Source organism: Panthera uncia, chromosome B1 (genome assembly GCF_023721935.1).
Source record: "Panthera uncia isolate 11264 chromosome B1, Puncia_PCG_1.0, whole genome shotgun sequence".
Taxonomy (NCBI): Eukaryota; Metazoa; Chordata; class Mammalia; order Carnivora; family Felidae; genus Panthera; species Panthera uncia.
The window spans coordinates 151240729-151260852 of NC_064811.1; the positions used below are offsets into that span (position 1 = coordinate 151240729).

Here is a 20124-nt window from a genome sequence, read left to right on the forward strand (position 1 = left end):
TGAAGACATCCTGAAGAGGTTAACTTTTGCCTTATCTTGAAGGAAGATTTCAGCAAACAAGGCCGGGAGTGCAATCCAGGCAGAGGAAGTTGAGGCGGGGATCAAACTTTAAGGTTAGCGGGAAATAAGTCTGAAGAAATCGCTCTCAGGGTCTCCAATGTCATCTATTCAACTATTTTCAGGTGTGGTATCAGCCTACCGACGGCGTATGTTTCAGTACTAGCTGTGAGAGTAGAATGATGTAGAAACAGAGGAGCATTTACACGTTCCAGGGAGCGAAATGCGCCTAATGTCTCCTGCCCCACCCGAGCCCCTCCGCCGCTGTCCTGCCCACTGCCCACGACTGCCTTCAGGGACTACAAGTCCCGTCATGCAACCAGGGAGCGCCGAGAGCTCGGCGACCTGCCTCGCCCCGCCCCGGCTCCGCCCCCTCCCCGCCCCTCCCTCCCGCAGCCCCCTCCCGCCCGGCCAGCCCCGAAGAGTTGCCCGGTGGCCGAGGCAGACGGAAGCCGAGGGAGAGTCTCGGCAGCAGCAGGATGGGGGATTCCAAAGTGAAAGTGGCTGTGCGGATCCGGCCCATGAACCGGAGAGGTGAGAGCCGAGCCCGCCCGGGGCCGCCACGGTGGAGGCGGCAGGTGCCTGGCGCGCCCTTCCCTCACCCGCGGCCGCCGTGTGGGGTCCGGCCGGCCCCGCCCCTGCAGTCCGCGACCAAGCGAGAGGGCGGCCGGCGCACCCCGAATCCTTGTCTCCCCGCGCCCGCCCGTCCTGCGCGGGGACGCCCCTCCCTTCGCCCGCACCGCGTCCGGGACGCGGCGGGCCCCACGTCCCGGTCCGCTGCCCCTTCCGCCGGCGCGCCCGCCCCGCCCCGGCGCCCTTTCGCCCTCACGCCTCTCCTGCCCTTGCGGGAGGGCGCTCTGGTCCTTCGCCCCGGGCTCGTTTCCTCCTTCCCCCGCCCCTACTCCTCGCCCGTGCACCGACGCGTCCCCTGCTTTTTCCTTGCCAGCTGTCAGAGTGGCCCCCGCCCCTCGGTCTTCACCCCTCCACCCTGGCCGGGACGGCCAGGCACCCCGAGGCCCCACGTCTCCGGCCCAGTCACCTCAACCCTGCACTTTTGTGGTCCGCGGCAGGAAAAAATGGCAGGGAATTTGGTTTACTCTTGAGAAAGCACTCAAGTGCAAAAATTCCTCGTCTTGATTTTTCATTCTATACGTTTAACTGGGCGGTCATAAAGAATTGTAAAAACTTTGAAGTGAGAGGAGATGCCCTTCCATCCCCCGCTTTTTTGACTGTTGAGATAGTTTTGTTTTTGCTTGAAGTCATATTCGTCATCTCTCAACAATAAATAGTTTAAGTGCCAAGATTCTTGTGAAATTGTATCTTTCAGACATTCTCTCAATTCTGCAGGGGGGGTAGAGAAAGCAGATAAACCGAGTACATTTTAAATCCTCTTTAGACTGTCGAATGGAGTGAAGAGTACCGCGGTGAGGTGGGCTGGGTTTTGGCTTTAATGCTTAAGCAGCAGCGTGACTGAGCAAGGAACTTTAAATGAGATAATATATTTGAAAACACTTTCTGTACAAGGCTATGTTATTGAGATCACTGTTATAATCCCAGGAGATGACTTTTCAATTGATAAGACTCTTTTTGCAGCTTCTGTGTTCATATTCAAGTGTTAAGTCTATGTAGAAATCACGAGTTTTCCAATTTTCCTTTTCTCTGCTGTCTTTTGTATATATTGAGATATACAGATCAGCCAGTTGACGGTATGTTTTGTTGGTTTGTCCTTCTTTTCCAAGTTGGTTTATGTCTTCCCTAGGAGTCAGATCTTCCCAAAAGATCATTTCTTTTGGCGTTGCTAGGTCAGTGTAAGGCTGTCATGTGACCTAGGAGAGTTTTGTTTTTTGTTTTTTTCTCCTTCCCCTAAGAACTTAAACTAGTGCACATTTTGGGTCTTCAGTCTTTCCTTTGACAAAATCAAAGGGTCTTAGATGAACTCTGAAAGTTTTCAGAAGCTTTTGTTCTTAGGTGCTCAGGCATCTTTATTCAAGTTTATTACCATTACAATGATTTAAAAAAAATGAAAAAGCAGGCCATATAAAACACAACTTTATCTGGAACTTGATTCTGAAAGGATGATTTCAGCACATTCTTAAAATTTCCTTTTCACAAAAAAACTTGGAAATGTCAGTGCTAAAAAGATGTAGCTAACCATCACAAAAGACCCATCTCAGATCATTAGAATCCTACCCTCTTCCCCCCCCCACATGAATTTCAGTTTTTAAACATTTTTTAAATGTTTTTTTTTTTTCAATGTTTTTTATTTATTTTTGGGACAGAGAGAGACAAAGCATGAACGGGGGAGGGGCAGAGAGAGAGGGAGACACAGAATCGGAAACAGGCTCCAGGTTCCGAGCCATCAGCCCAGAGCCCGACGCGGGGCTCGAACTCACGGACCGCGAGATCGTGACCTGGCTGAAGTCGGACGCTTAACCAACTGCGCCACCCAGGCGCCCCTTAAATGTTTTTTTAAATTTATTTTTGAGAGAGAGAGAGAGACAGAGCATGAGTGGGGGAGGGGCAGGGAACAAGAGGAAAACAATTTGAAGCAGCAGTTTTTTTTTTTTTTTTTAAAGTGTATTTATTTTAAGTGAGAGAGAAGGAGGGAGAGCAGGGGAGAGGCAGAGAGAGAATCCCAAGCAGGCTCCACGCTGCGAGTGCAGAGCCTGACATGGGGCTTGATCTCAGAGAACTGTGAGATCATGACCTGAGCCTAAATCAAGTCAGATGCTTAACTGACTGAGCCACCCAGGTGCCCCATGAATCTCAGTTTTTGAGGGAAGGTACTATATAAATTGTCATTAATTAGATTATAATAATTGTTGTATCAGAGTGCCCAGGGACACATAGAATACTAATTTTCACTGTGGAATGGATATTAGCTGTTCCTTTGGTTGATCTCATTTTAAAATTAAGGTTTGGGGTGCCTGGGTGTCTCAGTGGGTTGAGTGTCTGATTCTTGATTTCAGCTTAGGTTATGATCTTGTGGTCATGGGATCGAGCCCCATATGGGGCTCCACGCTGGGTGTGGAGCCTGCTTGGGATTCTTTCTCACTCCCTCTACCCCTGCTTGTGCTATCGCTAAAAACAAACCTGCCCCCCTCCCCCCCCAAAAAAAAAGATTTAAAATTAAGGTTTATACATAGATTCATTACTCTGTAAATAGAAGTGCATTATTTTGGTAACTGCTTCCCCCTTCATTTAGTGCCATCTCTTACCTAACCTTGTTATTTCCTGAATGCATATGGACTTCTTTTTTCTGTAATTACCACAGATAATTAAGATTGGTTCTATTTCTGTTTTGTCATGAAGTAGTCATTTACATAAATCTAGAAGTTATGGAATTCAGTGTATTATTATTGTGAAGCCAGTGATTTTTTTTTTTTTTTTTTAAGATTTCATTTTTAAGTAATCCCACTCCCAGCTTGGGGCTCGAACTCACAACCCCAACATCAAGAGTTGCATGCTCCACCAACTGAGGCAGCCAGGCACCCCTAAAGCCAGTGATCTTTAAACTGCTATCTAGAATTTGTTTAAAAAGACTACAACGGAACTATATTCCTTTCCAGGAATTTTGAGAAGAATCATATTACTTTGTCTAATCATTACTTCTGTGAAAATTAGTGTATGAAGTAGTAGTATATGATTGTGACAAATAGTAAACTTTTAGTCATAACTGTTTCTCTCATAGCATATTAGTTCAGGAAGCAACCTCAGATATCACTCCTCACAAATAAGATTGAGATGAGAATGGGTTACAAGGAGTTTCTGTGTAGTTTCTGATGTTTGGACTCATCGGCTACTTTTTGAGGAAAATTGAAATTTGCAGGAAGCTTCTAACGTACCATTAAGATCTTCATGTGGTTCAGTATCTGCTAAGGTGTTAAGGTAGTTAGTTGGCTTATTATTTAACATTTATCATGGAAGTAAGAGTGTTTCAGTCTTTTTTTTTGCTAAATTATACGTGGGTTTGGGTATATGTAAATATACCCAATATAAAAAATTATATGTAATTTTACCTAGTTTTAACATTACAACTTCTGTTTTGCTTTTCTTCATCTGAAATATGAACTCAAACGAGCTGAAGAAAAGCTGTAAACCTGTTTTGTCATGCTCTCTTGAAGTTCTATTTGCAGATACTGTTTGGTTTTTCATGTTCTTTTTCAGACATGGACAACTCACCACGTAACTCTGGTTGTGTTCTTCCACTGTAAGGAACACCCATTCATACATTATTAACCAGTATAATTATTAAATGAACCGAAAGGTTTACAAGCATAATTGATGGCACTAGGTAGATCAGTGACACTCTCCTATTCAGGAATTTGATGTTTTATGACTTCAGATGGTTTAAAAAATATTTAGTATTTACTGAATGCCTGCCAGATGTCTAGCTTATATTAGATAGTATGGGATCTTACTGCCTTTTTGCAAGAGGTTTCCCATATTTAAATATGCGTAAAATCAATTACCAAAGTAAATAAATTTACACCAAAAGTGTTTGGAAAATACCTTTGCTATCTATCTGGTCTAAGGTAGTGAAACCAAAAATTACATTAGATGTTTAGCTAGAGAGAAGAGTAGTGAAATGGGTTATTTCAGTTGTTAGGAAACATGGATAATAAATTTATTTCAACAGGTATTTCTCAAGGGTTTACTTTGCACTTTATAGTACTTAATTCAGTGAAAGGCTCAAAGACACAAAGAAGAATGTACTGATAGAAGTCAGTGCTTAAGGAAATCATAGTCTAGTATCTCAGTGGAAAAATTGTTATGTATCTATTAAGAATGATGACAATGGACATCATTTAACAAGGAAGACTTTTCTATGTTAGCAGAAAAACCAGAATGTAAAACAGAATGTGTAACTGTAAGGTTGAATTTGCTGTTAATTTTATTACTGTATAAAAATGTAAACAGGGATGGGCAAGGGCTAGAAAGAAACATGAAAAAATGAGATTGCTTATTCTTGTTGGGAGAATCTTAACATCCTAAAAACTCTTAGTGTTGACTAGTATTGTAATATTCAGTTTTTTAAAATGTGCTTCATGGGTCACGCTCATGAGGAAATGGCCGTCCTGTGAAAAGATAAGATTAAAAGGTAAACAAGCACCTATCACAGATTGCCAGGTGAGTGATCTGGCAATACTGGAATTCAGAGGAGTGAAAGGTCCCTGGAAGCCTGGTGATCAGGGAAGGCTTCTCTGGGGAGGGAGAACCTTGGTTAGACTTAGAGGGAGGAAGCTTATGATTGGAATGGGTGCATGGTAGGAGGGGAGGAGAGAGCGTTGGGTCTTTGAGGAGGAAGTGTGGCCTGAGAGCAAAGGCACAGAAACAGGAATGAACCAGGCAAGTTTAGGCGGCAGAGACAGATAAGCCTGCCAGAAGGATGAGATTAGAAAGGTAGGGTGGAATTGCAGGGAGCCCTTAGTGCTGGCTCGGCCCAGAAGTCCAGGTTAGGGTGGCTGGTCCATGTGCTCTCTTTAGCTCTGTAGAACTTTGCATGGATCTCGGACACAGCCTGGAGAAGGAAGACTGCCAGGTCTCAGAGCAGGATCAAAAGCCTGGGTAGATGCCTGATTCAGGGCACAGCTGGGCAACATTTAAGAGCGGGTTGTGAAAATGAAGCCACGTGAATAGGAAGAGTAAGGAGGCTGGTCAAAACTTAGGTAAGCAGTCATGACTCAGAAGACAAGGTGAAACTACAAGGTGAAACTGAGGAAGTAGGAAGCTTAGAGAACATGCTGACAGTCTGGGAAGACACACGTGATCCTTAGGAAATGAAGGGGCAGGGTAGCAAGGAGATTCTGATACAGGAAGGTGGTTTTGACCCTCAGGACATTGGTGGGCTCAGGGAGATGACTGATACTGGAGTTGAGGACGGCTGTGGATGGAAATTTCTGACATACTTTCTAAAACAGAAGATCCTTGTTTTCTAGCATCTGCTTGATATGCTAATGGAGAATGAGACACACAACTCTTACAACATTGTTTTGTTTCTGCTGTCTACTCAGTGACTGAAATTGGGATATATACATACAGGACCACAGGCTTTTGGAGAAGAAAGTACAAGTTTACATGATAAAATAAAATAAAAACTTGTTTGAGTTGGCATTTACTTTTACCCCCTCACCTCCATAAAACAATGACTAATGTCCAACTTTTCCAGTCCTTAAGGTCTGAAGATGGAGGATACTACTGACAAAACTATTCATTAAGCAGATGAATGGAGATGTTTATTGAGTGGAAATGGATTATTATTGATCTCTTGGCTTGCTGATCAGGTTTCCCTTGTGTTCAACATAACATATAAAAAAAAAAAAACTTGGCAAAGATGAGCAGTGTAATTTATGGGGAAGTATGTGAAACTAATTGATCTCTAGGACACAAACCCATGACTTAGTTGGTACTGGGCTTGAGCTTTTGGGTGCTAGAGATACCTTTATTATTTTTTTAAATTTATTTTTGATTGAGAGCACAAGGTGGGGAGGGACAGAGGATCTGAAGCAGGTTCCATGCTGACAGTAGTGAGCCAGATCTGGGGCTTGAACTCATGAACCATGAGATCATGACCTGAGCCAAAGTCAGACACTCAACTGACTGAGCCACCCAGGTGCCCCTGCTGTAGATATCTTTGAAAGATGGTATTAGCCCATTCAGTATGCGTTGATTGAAGAAAAGAATAATAGCTACTCCTTTTTAAGAGCTGTTTGTTAGCTACAGAGTTCAGTACTTTGTATATGTTATTCTTTAAACAAAACTTTGAAAGGTACTTTATAGAATTACCATTTAACAAAATCTCAGACAGGGATAAGTAAATTTCCCCAGAATTACAAGACCAGTATTTTGAAGCCTGAGTTTCACCTACTTTCCCATTGAAGCCTGTGCTTTTACTGCTATATTGGATGTGATGATCTTTAAAGGGACCTTGCATTTTTTTGAGTTTATGTAATTTTCAAAGATGTGCAGGATATACGAGAAGCATAAGTCATGATCTTTGACCAAAGGGACTCCCTGTCTTGTTTGTAATAAGAGATGCATGCACAGGTGAGTCAATTACAAGAACATATGTACACAGTGATGCTAGTGCATTACAAATGAAAGAAATGGGGGTGGGACTTGAGAATGGTAAGGGTTGAGTTGAAGACAGTGGGCAGGGAGGCATGCATGGTAGGTGGGGTACATAACACAAGTTGTTGGAATTAATCTATGTATTTTTACCTTGCTCATAAGCTAATAAGTTAGCTAGTTACTGTTTCATGGATGCTAGGAGAAGACATAGGACTTCTGGGTCAGAAGACTTCATGGCAGAGCAGCCATTGTGAGTTGCTCCCCTCACTGGCCAATCCCACAGGGGTGATGTGGAGTGTCCAAATGGATGCCGTGCAAGCAATTGGTTTGCGCTGCATCTGAGGAACACAGGGCTTGGGGAATCCATTGTTTTAAGTGGTAAGCAAGCCTGCTCTCTGTCCCGAAGGACAAACTTGTCTCTCAAAGTTGCTGACTGCAGACTGATTCTTGACAGAGGTGCTGGGTAAAGAGCATTTATGGCTTAGCTCATACCACCAGCAGGAGCATGTCAAGATGGCATTAGAGCAACTGAAAGTTAGGAAATACAGGAAGACTGTAAAGCTTCTGGTTTAGATGATTTATATGACTAAGTGAACAAATGTTGGGGTCATTAACTGACATTAGAAGTATAGGAGAAGCCGGTTTTAGGGTGGAGGTGTAGGAAATGATGAGTTCTGTTCTTGGGCATTCAACAATATTTAGTCAGTGGTGCCTACTGCACCTACGACTATGAATAAGATATTGGACATAGGTGGAAGAAACTCTTAGGTGTCTGCAGTGCAGTGGGTGGATCCAGAAGGTTATTGCATAGGAGTCTGAACCTAAGGAACTGGAGATGTGTGTAGATTTGGGGGTCATTACTGTAGGTATAAGATAGAATACCAAATTAAGGTGTGTGCAAAGGAGGAGGTCATAGAGGCCAAGAGGAGAGACATAAGTAGAAGCAGGTAAAAGTAATATGGAACCCAGAGAGAAAATGTGTCAAAGGATGAATGGTCAGTAGGAGATCACAGGAATGGCATGTATGATAATGGCATGTATGAATTGTGTTCAGTGGACTAGGCAATATGGTGGTCAGTGGTAATTTTCAGAAGAATAATTTTGACTGAATGAATAAATTAGTGTTGGTGTGTTGGTAGTGGGCTGAGATGTAAGTGGGTTGCCAATATGGTGGAAGTGAGTATACATGAATTTTCTTTCAAGAAACTCCATTTATGAAATTCTTTTTTTTTTTTTTTTTTTTTAAGTAGGCTTCATGCCCGATGTGGGGCTTGAACTCATGGCCCTGAGATCAAGACCTGAGCTGAGATCAAGAGTCATATGCTCAACTGACTGAGCCACTCAAGCACCCCTCAAAAAACTCCATTTAGAAGGGAAGGATAGAGTGGCATCCGGAGGTGTCCTAGGAACAGACCTTTTTCCCCTTTGAGTCTGAGAGATGTTTGAGCCTTGTGGTAGACAGAAAAAGCCAAGAGAGGGAAATTTTTGAAATATGGGAAGAAGAGGATAATTATATAATGGGAAAGCCCTGGAGTCCTTAATTTTCTTGATGAGGTGGATTGTGAGGTTGTTATTTGAGAGTAAGAAGGATTGGCTTGACTGGGATCTTCAGAGCAATGTTCAGAAATTTAATTAAAGGGCTCTAACCATATTTTATATCTGTTGAGGGCAGTGGGGTCATTCTTGCTAATTTTTTTGAGATATAATTGACTCATCAAAAGTGTACAATTCAGTGGTTCTAGTGTTTTTGCAGAGTTGTGTACCCATCACCATTATCCAATGGCAGAACATATTCATCATCCCAAAGAGACTCTGACCCCACTAGCAGTCACTGTCCACCCTCCTGACACCCTCTGTCCTCCAGCACACACCTACCCCTCTCCCCTGTCCCGGGCATCCACTGTTCTACTTCTTGTCTCTATGGATTTGCCTATTCTGAACGTTTCATGTAAATGGAATCATGCAGTATGTGGACTTCTGTATCTGACTTTTTTCACTTGGCATAATGTATTCAGGGTTTATCCATTGTTGTAGCATGAGTCAGTACTCATTCTTTTTTAAAGTAGAATAGTATTACACGATATGGATATGCTGCATGTGTTTACCTATTCATTAGTTGATGGGCATTTGGCTTGTTTCTACTTTTTTTAGCTATTTTGAATACTGCTATGAACATTTATGTATATAACTTTTTGTGTGGATGTATATTTTTACTTCTTTTGGGTATGTGTGTGTGTATATATATGATATATATATATGTACATATATACATACACGTTCGTACATACACATACACACATATATACTACACACACGCACATAGAAGTGGAATTGCTGGGTCATATAGTAATTCTGACTTTTGAGGAACTCCTAAATTGTTTTCCAAAGTGACTGCACCATTTTACATTCCCACCAACCATGTATGAAAGTTTTTCTCCATGTCCTTCCTTGCCAGTACTTGTTTTATCTTTTTGATTATTGCTATCCTAGTGTGTGTGAAGTAGTACCTCATTGTGGTTTTGATTTGCATTTCTCCAGTATCTAATGATGTTGAACATCTTTTCATGTGTTTATTGTTCATTTGTATATCTTTGGAGAGATTTCTATTCAAATCATCATTGTTTTAAAAATTGGGTTGTCTTTTTATTATTGAGCTGTTGGAGTTCTTTATATATTCTGGATACCAGTCCCTTATCAGATAAATGATTTGCAAACATTTTCTTGATTTTTGTGGGTTGCCTTTTCATTTTATTAATGGTGTCTTTTGAAGCACACATTTTTTTTTTAAGATTTTATTTTTAAGTCATCTCTACACCCAATGTGGGGCTTGAACTCACAACCCCGAGATTAAGACTTGTATGCTCCACCGAGTGAGTCAGCCATGCACCCCTGAAGCATAAAAGTTTTTCATTTTGATATGGTCCAATGTATCTGTTTTTTTTTTTTTTTTCTTTAGTTGCTTGTGCTTTTGATATCATATGTAAGGAATCATTACCTTACTCAAGGTCACATGGATTTATGTCTATATGTTTTAAGAGTTTTATAGTTTTATGTATTTAGGTCTTTGGTCTGTTTGGAGTTAATTTTTGAATGTGACATGAAGTAAAGGTTCCATTTTATTCTTCTGCATATGGATATCCAGTTGTCCCAGCACCACTTATTGAAAAGACTGTTCTTTCCCCACTGGATTTTCTTGGCACCCTTGTTGAAAATCAATTGACTATTGAATTTAAGAGTAAGATACAATAAGCTCTTTAGGAATGTGACTGGTAGGTAAAGGGAAGTACATTTACACTTCTGAGTAGTATATGTGGTTTGAAAATTATTAATAATTTTCTGGAGAATTAGAGAACAGATTAGTAAATGAGCAAGTCAGAATTATTTTATTCACACTGAGAATGATACATTTCCTCAGATGCAACATGAGTTATGTAAAGGGAGTGTCCCAGACCCTGCCTGTCTTTCACTGTGATGTCATTGAGGAACGAGCCATAGTTGATTTATGCATTGAAGAAAGACTTGTTTCAAATGATTGTTCACTTGTACAGGGTGACTAATTTGCTGGCTGAGTAAGCTGAATTGTCAGCTGTTAATATTTTAATATTCATCTTGAGGAACTTGACCTAGAAGAGGATCCTGTTTGGGAAATAATATGGGATCTTTACTGTTAGTGGAGTAAATTTCCTTTTTTTAAGGACTCATGGATACGTCAAAGCATTCATGGCTCTAAGTATGATAAAACTCAATTAGTCATGACATAAACTTATAGTATTACTTAACTTTAAGATCATTCTGGTTTTTTATTGGTTTTCAGACATAGTACTAATTAAATCCCAATCTCATTATTATAGACTTCGCTAGGTATAAACTGTTGTCCATGTGTTACTTATTATAATAGTCGTGAGTGTTTAGTGCCTTTTTTTTTTATTGTGTTAAGTATATATAACAAAATTTACCATCTTAAACCATTTTTAAGGGTGAAGTTTAGCAGCATTAAGTTGTTGTGCAACCATCACCACTATCCACCCCTAGAACGTTTTTTATCTTGTAAAACTGAAACTCTGTATCCATGAAACTCCTCTGTTGACTCTTAAGCCCAGCCCCTGGCATCTACCATCTTACTTCCTATCTCTATGAATTTGATTACTCTAGGTACCTCTTATAAGTGGAATCATATAGTATTTGACCTGTTACAACCAGTATATCTCATTTGGCATAATGTCTTCAAGGTTCATCCATGTTTTAGCAGAATTTCATTACTTTTTAAGGTTGAATAATATTACATTGAATTATACCACATTTTGTTTTTCCATTCATTCATTGATGGACACTTAGATTGTTTCTACCTTTTGGGTATTGTGACTACTGCTGTGCACATGGGTATACTTTAATGCAGTTTTTGCAAAGGCAGCTCATAGAAGTTAGGTCCTTATCTTTAAAAAAAAATTTTTTTTTTTTTACATTTTATTTATTTTTGATAGAGAGAGACAGAGCACAAGCGGGGGAGGGGCAGAGAGAGAGGGAGGCACAGAATCCAGGCAGGCTCCAGGCTCCGAGCTGGAGCACAGAGACTGACGGGGGGCTCAAACTCACAAACCGTGAGATCATGACCTGAGCCAAAGTCGGACGCTTAACTGACTGAGCCACCAGGTGCCCCAGGTCCTTATCTTTTTAATCTAAGTATTGCTCCAAACTAAGAGGAAGCTGCTTATCTTTTGAATTTTTGGTAGGTGTTTTAAAATTTTTTTTTAATTTTTAAAATTCACATTAAAGTTAGGGCCTAAATTTGTTACTGTTATTTAACTACTACTTACTTTCTAAGCAGTATAGATCAAGAAGTCTTAAATGGAGAACATATCATATTTAGAATCTTGTTGCAATATAATTGAGTTCAACCAACTAGTAGCATTTGATGGTACTCTAGCTATAGCATTTTATATTAAATGTTTTTCATATATCTGATCCTTAAACTCTCTTCAGATCTCACAGATTTTATTTGCTTGCGTGTGTGTCCTAGATGTTCCACCCATATTCTAAACAGTCTTGTGAAAAGCCTTGTCTTAATATCTATTCATCAATCAACAGAATTGGAGTGGGAATTTTGTTTGATTAAAAACTGAGCTAATGAGGGGTGTCTGGGTGGCTCAGTCGGTTGAGCTTCCAACTTTGGCTCAGGTCATGATCTCGTGGTTTGTGAGTTTGAGCCCCACATTGGGCTCTGTGTTGATAGCTTGGAGCCTGGCGCCTGCTTCAGATTCTGTGTCTCCCTCTCTCTGCCCTTCCCCTGTTTGCATTCTGTCTGTCTCTCTCAAAAATAAATAAACATTAAAAAAAAAAAAAAACTGAAGTAATGAAATAAAGATAGTTGTGAATATTTTAAAGGCCACCTTTCATGAGTGTTCGATGTAGGGACATTTCTAAGTGTTGCAGTCTTCAGGACAGAATGAATTTAGGTTGGATATTAGTTATTAGGTGATTCTGTGTATTATATAGGATTTTCCAGGCGTTGGTTCCTTCATGATGTCATTAATGCTCCCAAATTATTAGTTGTATCTATTGAAGTCATGAAGAAGAGGCAGAGAAGGGAGGAGCTATGAAGAGAATAAGGATAAAAGTATACAAATGTTGAAGGAAAATGTTTGGATCCCTTTTCAATTCAAGATCATTTAAAATGATGGCAGAGCACTTAGTGAGAAAATATTGGATTTACAGTTTTTCAGGCATGCATTCTAATGTGTACTTTTGCATGCAGAACTATACACACAGCTCCTTTGCTCAGACCAAACACTCTTGCAAGACACTAATAACTAATTTTGTGGTGGGTGGTGAGACAGTAGATTCTGAGTCACAGCACAGTTTCCGGAAGGTTGATAATGCATTTGTGTATAATATAGATTTGACTGTGAGGGGCCAGCCAATACAATGTGGTCAGACACCATTAAGAAGTGGTGTTAACAAAGTATGATTATAAACTTTCTTGAGCTCTGGGGCTATAGACTTTAGTGTCAGTTGACCACAGTGGAACATTTGCTGCTTTGGGATTAGTCTTCCACACCTAACTCTGTAGTTTTCCTTTCAGTTTTCTTTGCCTAAAAAAATGTGTTGGCTAAAAGAAAGACTGCTAAATTTTTTATACTTCTAGAATACATCTTTGAGAACAAATGTAGAATAACCAATATAAGTAAAATTGTGTCAGGTACAGGGAGGGAATTTTTTGTTTTGCTTTTTTTTTTTAAATTTGTCTCAGTTATGTAAGTTAAAATGTAAAAAATAAATGACCTTTCCTGGGAGTGGAAATACTTCTAAGTTATAATGAGGTGACATTGACATTTGGCCAAGGTTCTTTGGGAAATACAAAATAGCTCCAGGGCAGTGCAGCTCCTTTCCTTAGGGTTTATCTTTTGGTAATGGCAATAAGGCAAACAAATGGTTTCATACTTTGGGTCAGAAAAATATTAGAATATAAAAATATGAGAACATAAACATGCCGTGGCCTATACTTACAAAAAAATAGCTTTATTGAGATATAATTCACATATCATACAATTCAACCAATTCAGTGGTTTTTATTATGTGCAGTTATCAGCATAATCAATTGTAATATATCTTCATACCCCCAGAAGAAAACTATACCCATGTAACAGCATGGTTACTATAGTTAGTGATAGTGTATTGCATATTTGAAAGTTGCTAAGAGAGTAGATCTTAAGAATTCTCATAATGAAAAAAGTTTTTTTGTAATTGCATATGGTGACAGATGTTAATTAGACTTATGTGGTGAACATTTTGCAATATACATAAATATGGAATCATTTTACATGTTTTATACCTGGAACTAATACAATGTTATATGTCAATTATACCTCAATTAAAAAAAACCCTGTCATACCCATTAGCAGTCACTCCACAGCCATAGGAATAACTAGTCTATTTTCTGTGTCTTGTTTGCCTATTCTGGACATTTCAAATGAGTAGAATCATATAACATGTGGTATTTTGTAACTGACCTTTTTCAGTTCACACAAGCTTTGTTCATGTTGTGTAGTATGTATCAGTACCTTATTCCTTTTAATTGCCAAATAATGTTCCATTTTATGGATATAATAAATTTATCCATTTATTAGTTAATGGACATTTGGCTTGTTCCACTTTTTGGCTGTTATGAATAGTCAAATACTAGGTTATGAACATTTATGCACAAGCTTTTGTGTGGACCTAGATTGTCATTTCTCTTGAATATATATGTAGGAGTGGAATTACTGGGTCATATACCAGCTCTCTGTTTAACCTTTTGAGGAGCTGCCAGACTGTTTTCCAAAGTAACTGCACCATTTTATATTCCCATCAGTGATGTATGAGGATTCCATTTTCTCCACATCCTCATTAACACTTGTTATTATCTTTTTGACTATCGTTATGCTAGTGGGTGTGAAGTGGTATCTCATTGTACTTCTGATTTACATTTCCTAATGTGTAATCTGTTGAGCATCTTTTCTGCTTATTGGCCATTTTTGTATCTTTTTTTGAGAGATATCTGTTCAGATCATTGCCCATTTAAAAGTTGGATTATTGGTCTTTTTATTATTGAGTTGTAAGAGTTCTTTATATTTTCTGAGGTAAGCCCCTTATTAGATATTTGTTCAATTCTGTGGGTTGTCTTTTTACTCTTTTGATGGCGTCCATTGAAGTACAAAGGTTTTTCATATTGATGCTTTCCAGTTTATCTGTTTTCTTCTTTTGTGTTTGTGCTTTTGGTGTCTAAGAAACTATTACCTAACCCAACATCATGTGCATTTACTCATGTTTTGTTTTTTTTTTTCTTATGAGTTTTATAGTTTTAGCTCTTACGTATTTATTTCTATGATCTGTTGGAATTAGTTTTTGTGTATGGTGTTCATTTTTGTGTGTGTGGATATCCAGTTGTCCCACCACCATTTGCTGGAAAGACTGTAGTTTCCCCACTGGATTGTCTTGTCAAAATCAGTTGGCCATAAATGTGACAAGTCTATTTCAGGACTGTCTATTCCATTAATCTATATGTCTGTCCTTCTGTCCTTATAGTAGCACTGCACTGTCTTGATTACTATAGCTTTCTAGTTAAGTTTGACATTGGTGAATGTAGTCTTTCTATTTTGTTTTTTTCAAGATTATTTGGCTATTCCTGGTTGTATGCATTTCTATATAGATTTAGGATTACCTTGGTAATTTTTGTTTAAAAAAAAAAAAAGCTAACAAGCTAACTGGGATTTTGATAGGGATTATCTTGAATTTTGTAGACCAATTTGGGATATATTGTCATCTTAATAGTATTAAGTCTTTCAGTTAATGAATTTAAAATAATTTTCTATGTATTTAAGTCTTGAATTTCAGCAGTGTTTTGGAATTTTCATTGTACAAGTCTTACACTTTTTTTTTTTCTTTTAGGAAGAGAGAGTGCAGGTGTGGGAGAGGGGTGGAGGGAGAGAGAGAATCCTAAGCAGGCTCCATGCTCAGCACAGAGCCCTATGTGGGGCTCAATCCCATGTCTCTGGGATCATAACCTAAGCTGAAACCAAGAGTTGGACTCTCAACCAACTGAGCCTCCCAGGTGTCCCTGTCTTGCACTTCTTTTAAATTTATTCTTTTATATTCTATTTTATATTCTTTTAATACTTTTCAAAAGTATTTAAATCTTTTTGATGTCATTATAAATGAAATTGTTTTCTTGTTTCGTTTTTTTTTTTTTTTTTTTTTTAATTGCTGGTGTATAGAAACAACTGCTTTTTGTATACGGTATTGATCTTGTATCCTACAACTTTGCAAAACTTGTTTATTCTAATAGTTTTAAAATGGGTTCCTTAGGATTTTCTTTTTTTAATTTAATTTATTTATTTAGAGAGAGAGAGAGTGCGTGTGGGAAGAGGGGGTAAAGGGAGAGAGAGAGGGGGAGGGAGAATCTTAAGCATGCTCCATGCTCAGCAAAGAGCCCAACACAGGGCTCCATCCCATGACCCTGGGATCATGACCTGAGCCAAAATCAAGAGTCCTCTTCTCAACTGACTGAGGTACCCAGGCACCCCTGATTCCTTAAGATTTTCTGTCTATAAGGACCGTATCATCACAAGTAGAGATAGTTTCACTTCTTTCTTTCCAATCTGGATCCTTTTTGTTTATCTTGCCTAACTGCCCTGACCAGAACTTCTAGAACAATGTTGAACAGAAGTTGCAGTCATAGAATATCCTTTTCTTATTCCTGATGTTCGTCTTTCACCATCAAATACGGTATTAACTGCCGGCTTTTGTAGATGTCCTTTATCAGGTTGAGAGGTTCCCTTCTATTTCTAGTTTGTTGAGTGTAAAGAGTGTTGGATTTTTGTCAAATGATTTTTTCTGAAATAAACTACTTTAAAAATGACTATTTTCTCTGTTTTTTTTTTTCTTTTTTCATCTGCAGAAATTGACTTGCATACCAAATGTGTGGTGGATGTAGATGCAAACAAGGTTATTCTTAGTCCTGTAAATACTAATCTTTCCAAAGGAGATGCCCGGTAAGTTAAGAAACAGTGTTATGTTCAATGGATTTTTATTATTTATTTATTTATTTATTTAAAACAATTTTTTAGTGTTTATTCTTGACAGAGAGAGAGAGACACAGAGCGTGAGTTGGGGAGGGTTAGAGAGAGAGGGAGACATAGAATTTGAAGCAATCTCCAGGCTTTGAGCCACCAGCACAGAGCCTGACATGGGGCTTAAACCCATGAATGGCGAGATCATGACCTGAGCTGAAGTCAGACACTTAACCAACTGAACCCCCCCCCCCCCCCCTGCCCCTGTTCAGTGGATTTTTAAATGACTGAAAGCAACAATGGCTGCTGAGTTGAGTTCAGCTTAGCAGATAACAAATGCCTAATGACTATGTAGAGACATGTAGCTGTCAAGTCAAAGAGGAAGGTCTATAATATGGAATGATTACGTGTTAGAGCGAGTGTTGTAGATAGCAGTTGTACCAGAAGCTCAGAGAAGAGAACTTTAGGTAAGATGGTGGAGTAACTGAGGAAGCCTTGAAGGAGATGATATTGGCTAAAGGATTAGTGAGATGTAAATGGGAAGAAGTAGAGTGGAAGAGAAGGCCTTTAGGTTGTTCTTCAGCTTGGGCTGCTTTTACTTCTGCCACTTTGAATCCTGTCTGTCAGAGCCCATTTCAAGTGTTACTTCTTCCTGAAGGCATTGCTGCATCCCTCAGTGATTCCTCCCCTCTAAATCCCTGTAAACTATAATGTATACTACCCAACTGAATTATTATACATTGTTTTAGATTGTTACTTGTAGCTCAATGGTGGATTGTAAGGTGTTGGAGGGAAGGGACTGTCTGTCAAGGGTTGAAGATGAATCACTTACAGATTTGGATGACAGTATAAACAAAAAAAGAGCAAGAAAGTGTTAAGAAAGCGAATTTGGGGAAGAAGCAAGAGATTTATTTGGTTTTTCTGAGCAAGTGCAGGGAAGTCAATTTAATAAAATAAGGTATGATCAGATTACAGAAGATCTTGAAAGAAGATAAGGAAATTTGACCTTTATTTTTATGGGTAAGATGTCATCTTTGACAGTTTTTGAACACTGTGGTTAAGCAGGTAGATTAGGAAAAGTTGTTAATTGGCCATATAGAGAATGGTTCCAAGTGGGGAAAGACTGGCTTTTCATAGAGATCAGCTTTAGTCAGAGTGAAGAACATAAATTAAACAGTGCCTTCCATGGTGCTTAGCATGAAGTAGATAACTTAAATTTGTAGAGAAAATGTTGTATGTGGAAATATACACAGAAGGCATTGCATAAATGTTCTTTCACACTTGATCTTAGCCAAAAGGCCGAGAAGTGATCCATAAATGTTTTTTCAGATTCTTTGAGTTGAAAGAGCACTGAACTTAGTGTCAGAAAATCTTAAGTTGAATCCCTACTTAACCATGATGTTTTTAACTATTAAGTAGCTACTAAATTAGTAGCTAGTTATTTTTGACTTTTTTTGAGCCTCATCTGTATGGCGTATGCCTTACCTATCTAATAGAAGTGTTTTCTGAAGATCAAATTAGTGATTGTTCTGTAATTGTCCAGGTTTATTGTCATTGATGTAGAAAAAAATTTTTTTAAGTTTATTTATTTGTTTTGAGAGGGAGAGGGAGAGAGTGCAAGCAGGGGAGGGGCAGAGAGAGAGGGAGACAGAGAATCCCAAGCAGGCTCTACACTGTCAGCGCAGAACTGGATACAGGGTTTGAACTCACAAACCGTGAGATTATAACCTGAGCTGAAATCAAGAGTGGGATGCTTAACGGACTGAGCCACCCAGGCACCCCAACATAGATTTTGTAAGCATCACTAGGATATGGGTACTGTTAGATAGGATGTTATTAGGGTGTGAAGGGTATAGATGTGTCAAAAATAATGCTAGAATTTTGAGCTTGCTAACTGAATGACCTATTGTCCTAAGTATTAATTGAAGTCATTAATACTGGAGGCTGTTTATTGCTCTTAGAATTCTCAATCTGGAGATTGTTGCTTTATTTGAAAATGTGGGTATCTCGGAACAAACATGGAGGCAATATCCTATGGTAGGAAGGGTATAGGCTTTACCTATAGGCTGACATGGATTCGAATTCTGGCTTTGCCATTTGGTAGATGGTTACCCACCTGTGATCCTTATTTATAAAGTGTTTTAGTTCTTATTGCTGCATAACCAGTTACTTTTAATAGCTTAGTGGCTTAAGAAACAATAATCATTTATTATCTTATGGTTTCCTGTGGGTCAGAATTCAGACAGGACAAAGCAGGGAGGGCTTGTCTCTGCCCCATGCTGTCTGGGGTGTAGCTGGAAGACTTGAATGCTGGGTATGGGAATCATCTGGAAAAGGCCCAGTCACCCAGGTCTGGTGGTTAATGCTGCCTATTGGCTTGAGTGTAGCTGGGGTGGTAGGCAGAATACCTACTCACAATCTGGTGGCAAGTGTCCTGAGAGAGTGAGAAAGCCAGGTGGAAATAGTACTGGCTTTTATGTCCTAACCTTGGGAGTCACACGGTATCTTCTGTCCCATTTATTTACTCAGGTTGATATAAAGATCTAAACAGTTTCCAGAAGAGGAGGCATAAACTCATCTTTTTTTTTTAATGTTTATTTATGTTTGAGAGAGAGAGAGAGAGAGACAGAATGCGAGTGGGGAAGGGGCAGAGAAAGAGGAAGACACAGAATCCTCAGCAGGCTCCAGGCTCTGAGCTGTCAGCACAGGGCCCGACGACGTGAGACTCAAACTCACAGACTGCAAGGTCATAACCTGAGCTGAAGTTGGACCCTCAACCAACTGAGTCACCTAGGCGCCCTTTAAATTTTTTTTTTAATGTTTATTTATTTTTGAGAGAGAGAGAGAGAACATAGACTAATCTTTTAATGGAGGAACATCAGTGTCATATGAGAAAAGCCTTTGGGATGGGATATGTATTGTTGTGGCTGTCTTTGGAAAACACAGTCTCCCACAAGTGTGTAATAGTATCTACCTGATAAAGTTGTTGTGAGAAAAACATGACAATATAAAAGCTGAAAAATGTTTTCTTTCCTTTTGAGATCTTTAAATCTTAGGGGTTTCTGAAAGAATCAAATAGCTTTTCTTGGTTTCGCAGAATATCTTGGATGGCTCTTTTTTTCCATGTGCTGAAAATACAAGTCGAATATCACTCAGTGCTATAGAACATTGTAAAAAAAGTTTGTTTTTTTTTTTTAAAATGACAGCTGCCAGTAAGGTTGATATGTAATGGTTTTTGATGAAGGAAAGTTAAGCACAGACTTAATAAACAGCTTTTTAAAAAAAGCTTATTTATTTAAGTAATCTCTACACCTAACGTAGGGCTCGAACCCACTACTCCAAGATCAAGCATACATGCTCTTCCTACTGAGCCAGTCAGACACCCATTAAAAAACAGCTTTTTATTGACATATGTAATATACATATAGCGAAGTATACATGGCTTCATAAT

General features: G+C 39.2%; 1 protein-coding gene across 3 annotated transcripts in view; it reads left to right on the forward strand.

Moving 5' to 3' along the window:
• Positions 1 to 422: 422 nt before the first annotated feature.
• KIF13B (kinesin family member 13B) overlaps positions 423 to 20124 on the forward strand; it is a 199708-nt gene continuing 180006 nt past the window's right edge. For 2 of the 3 annotated variants that reach the window (XM_049632357.1, XM_049632358.1), the window contains exons 1-2: positions 423 to 591; positions 16562 to 16655. In XM_049632357.1, coding sequence (XP_049488314.1) covers positions 537 to 591; positions 16562 to 16655 — 149 coding nt within the window. In that variant the 5' untranslated portion in view covers positions 423 to 536. Of the gene's footprint in view, positions 592 to 16561; positions 16656 to 20124 lie in introns of those variants that run through there. The other variant, XM_049632359.1, reaches the window with a different exon arrangement.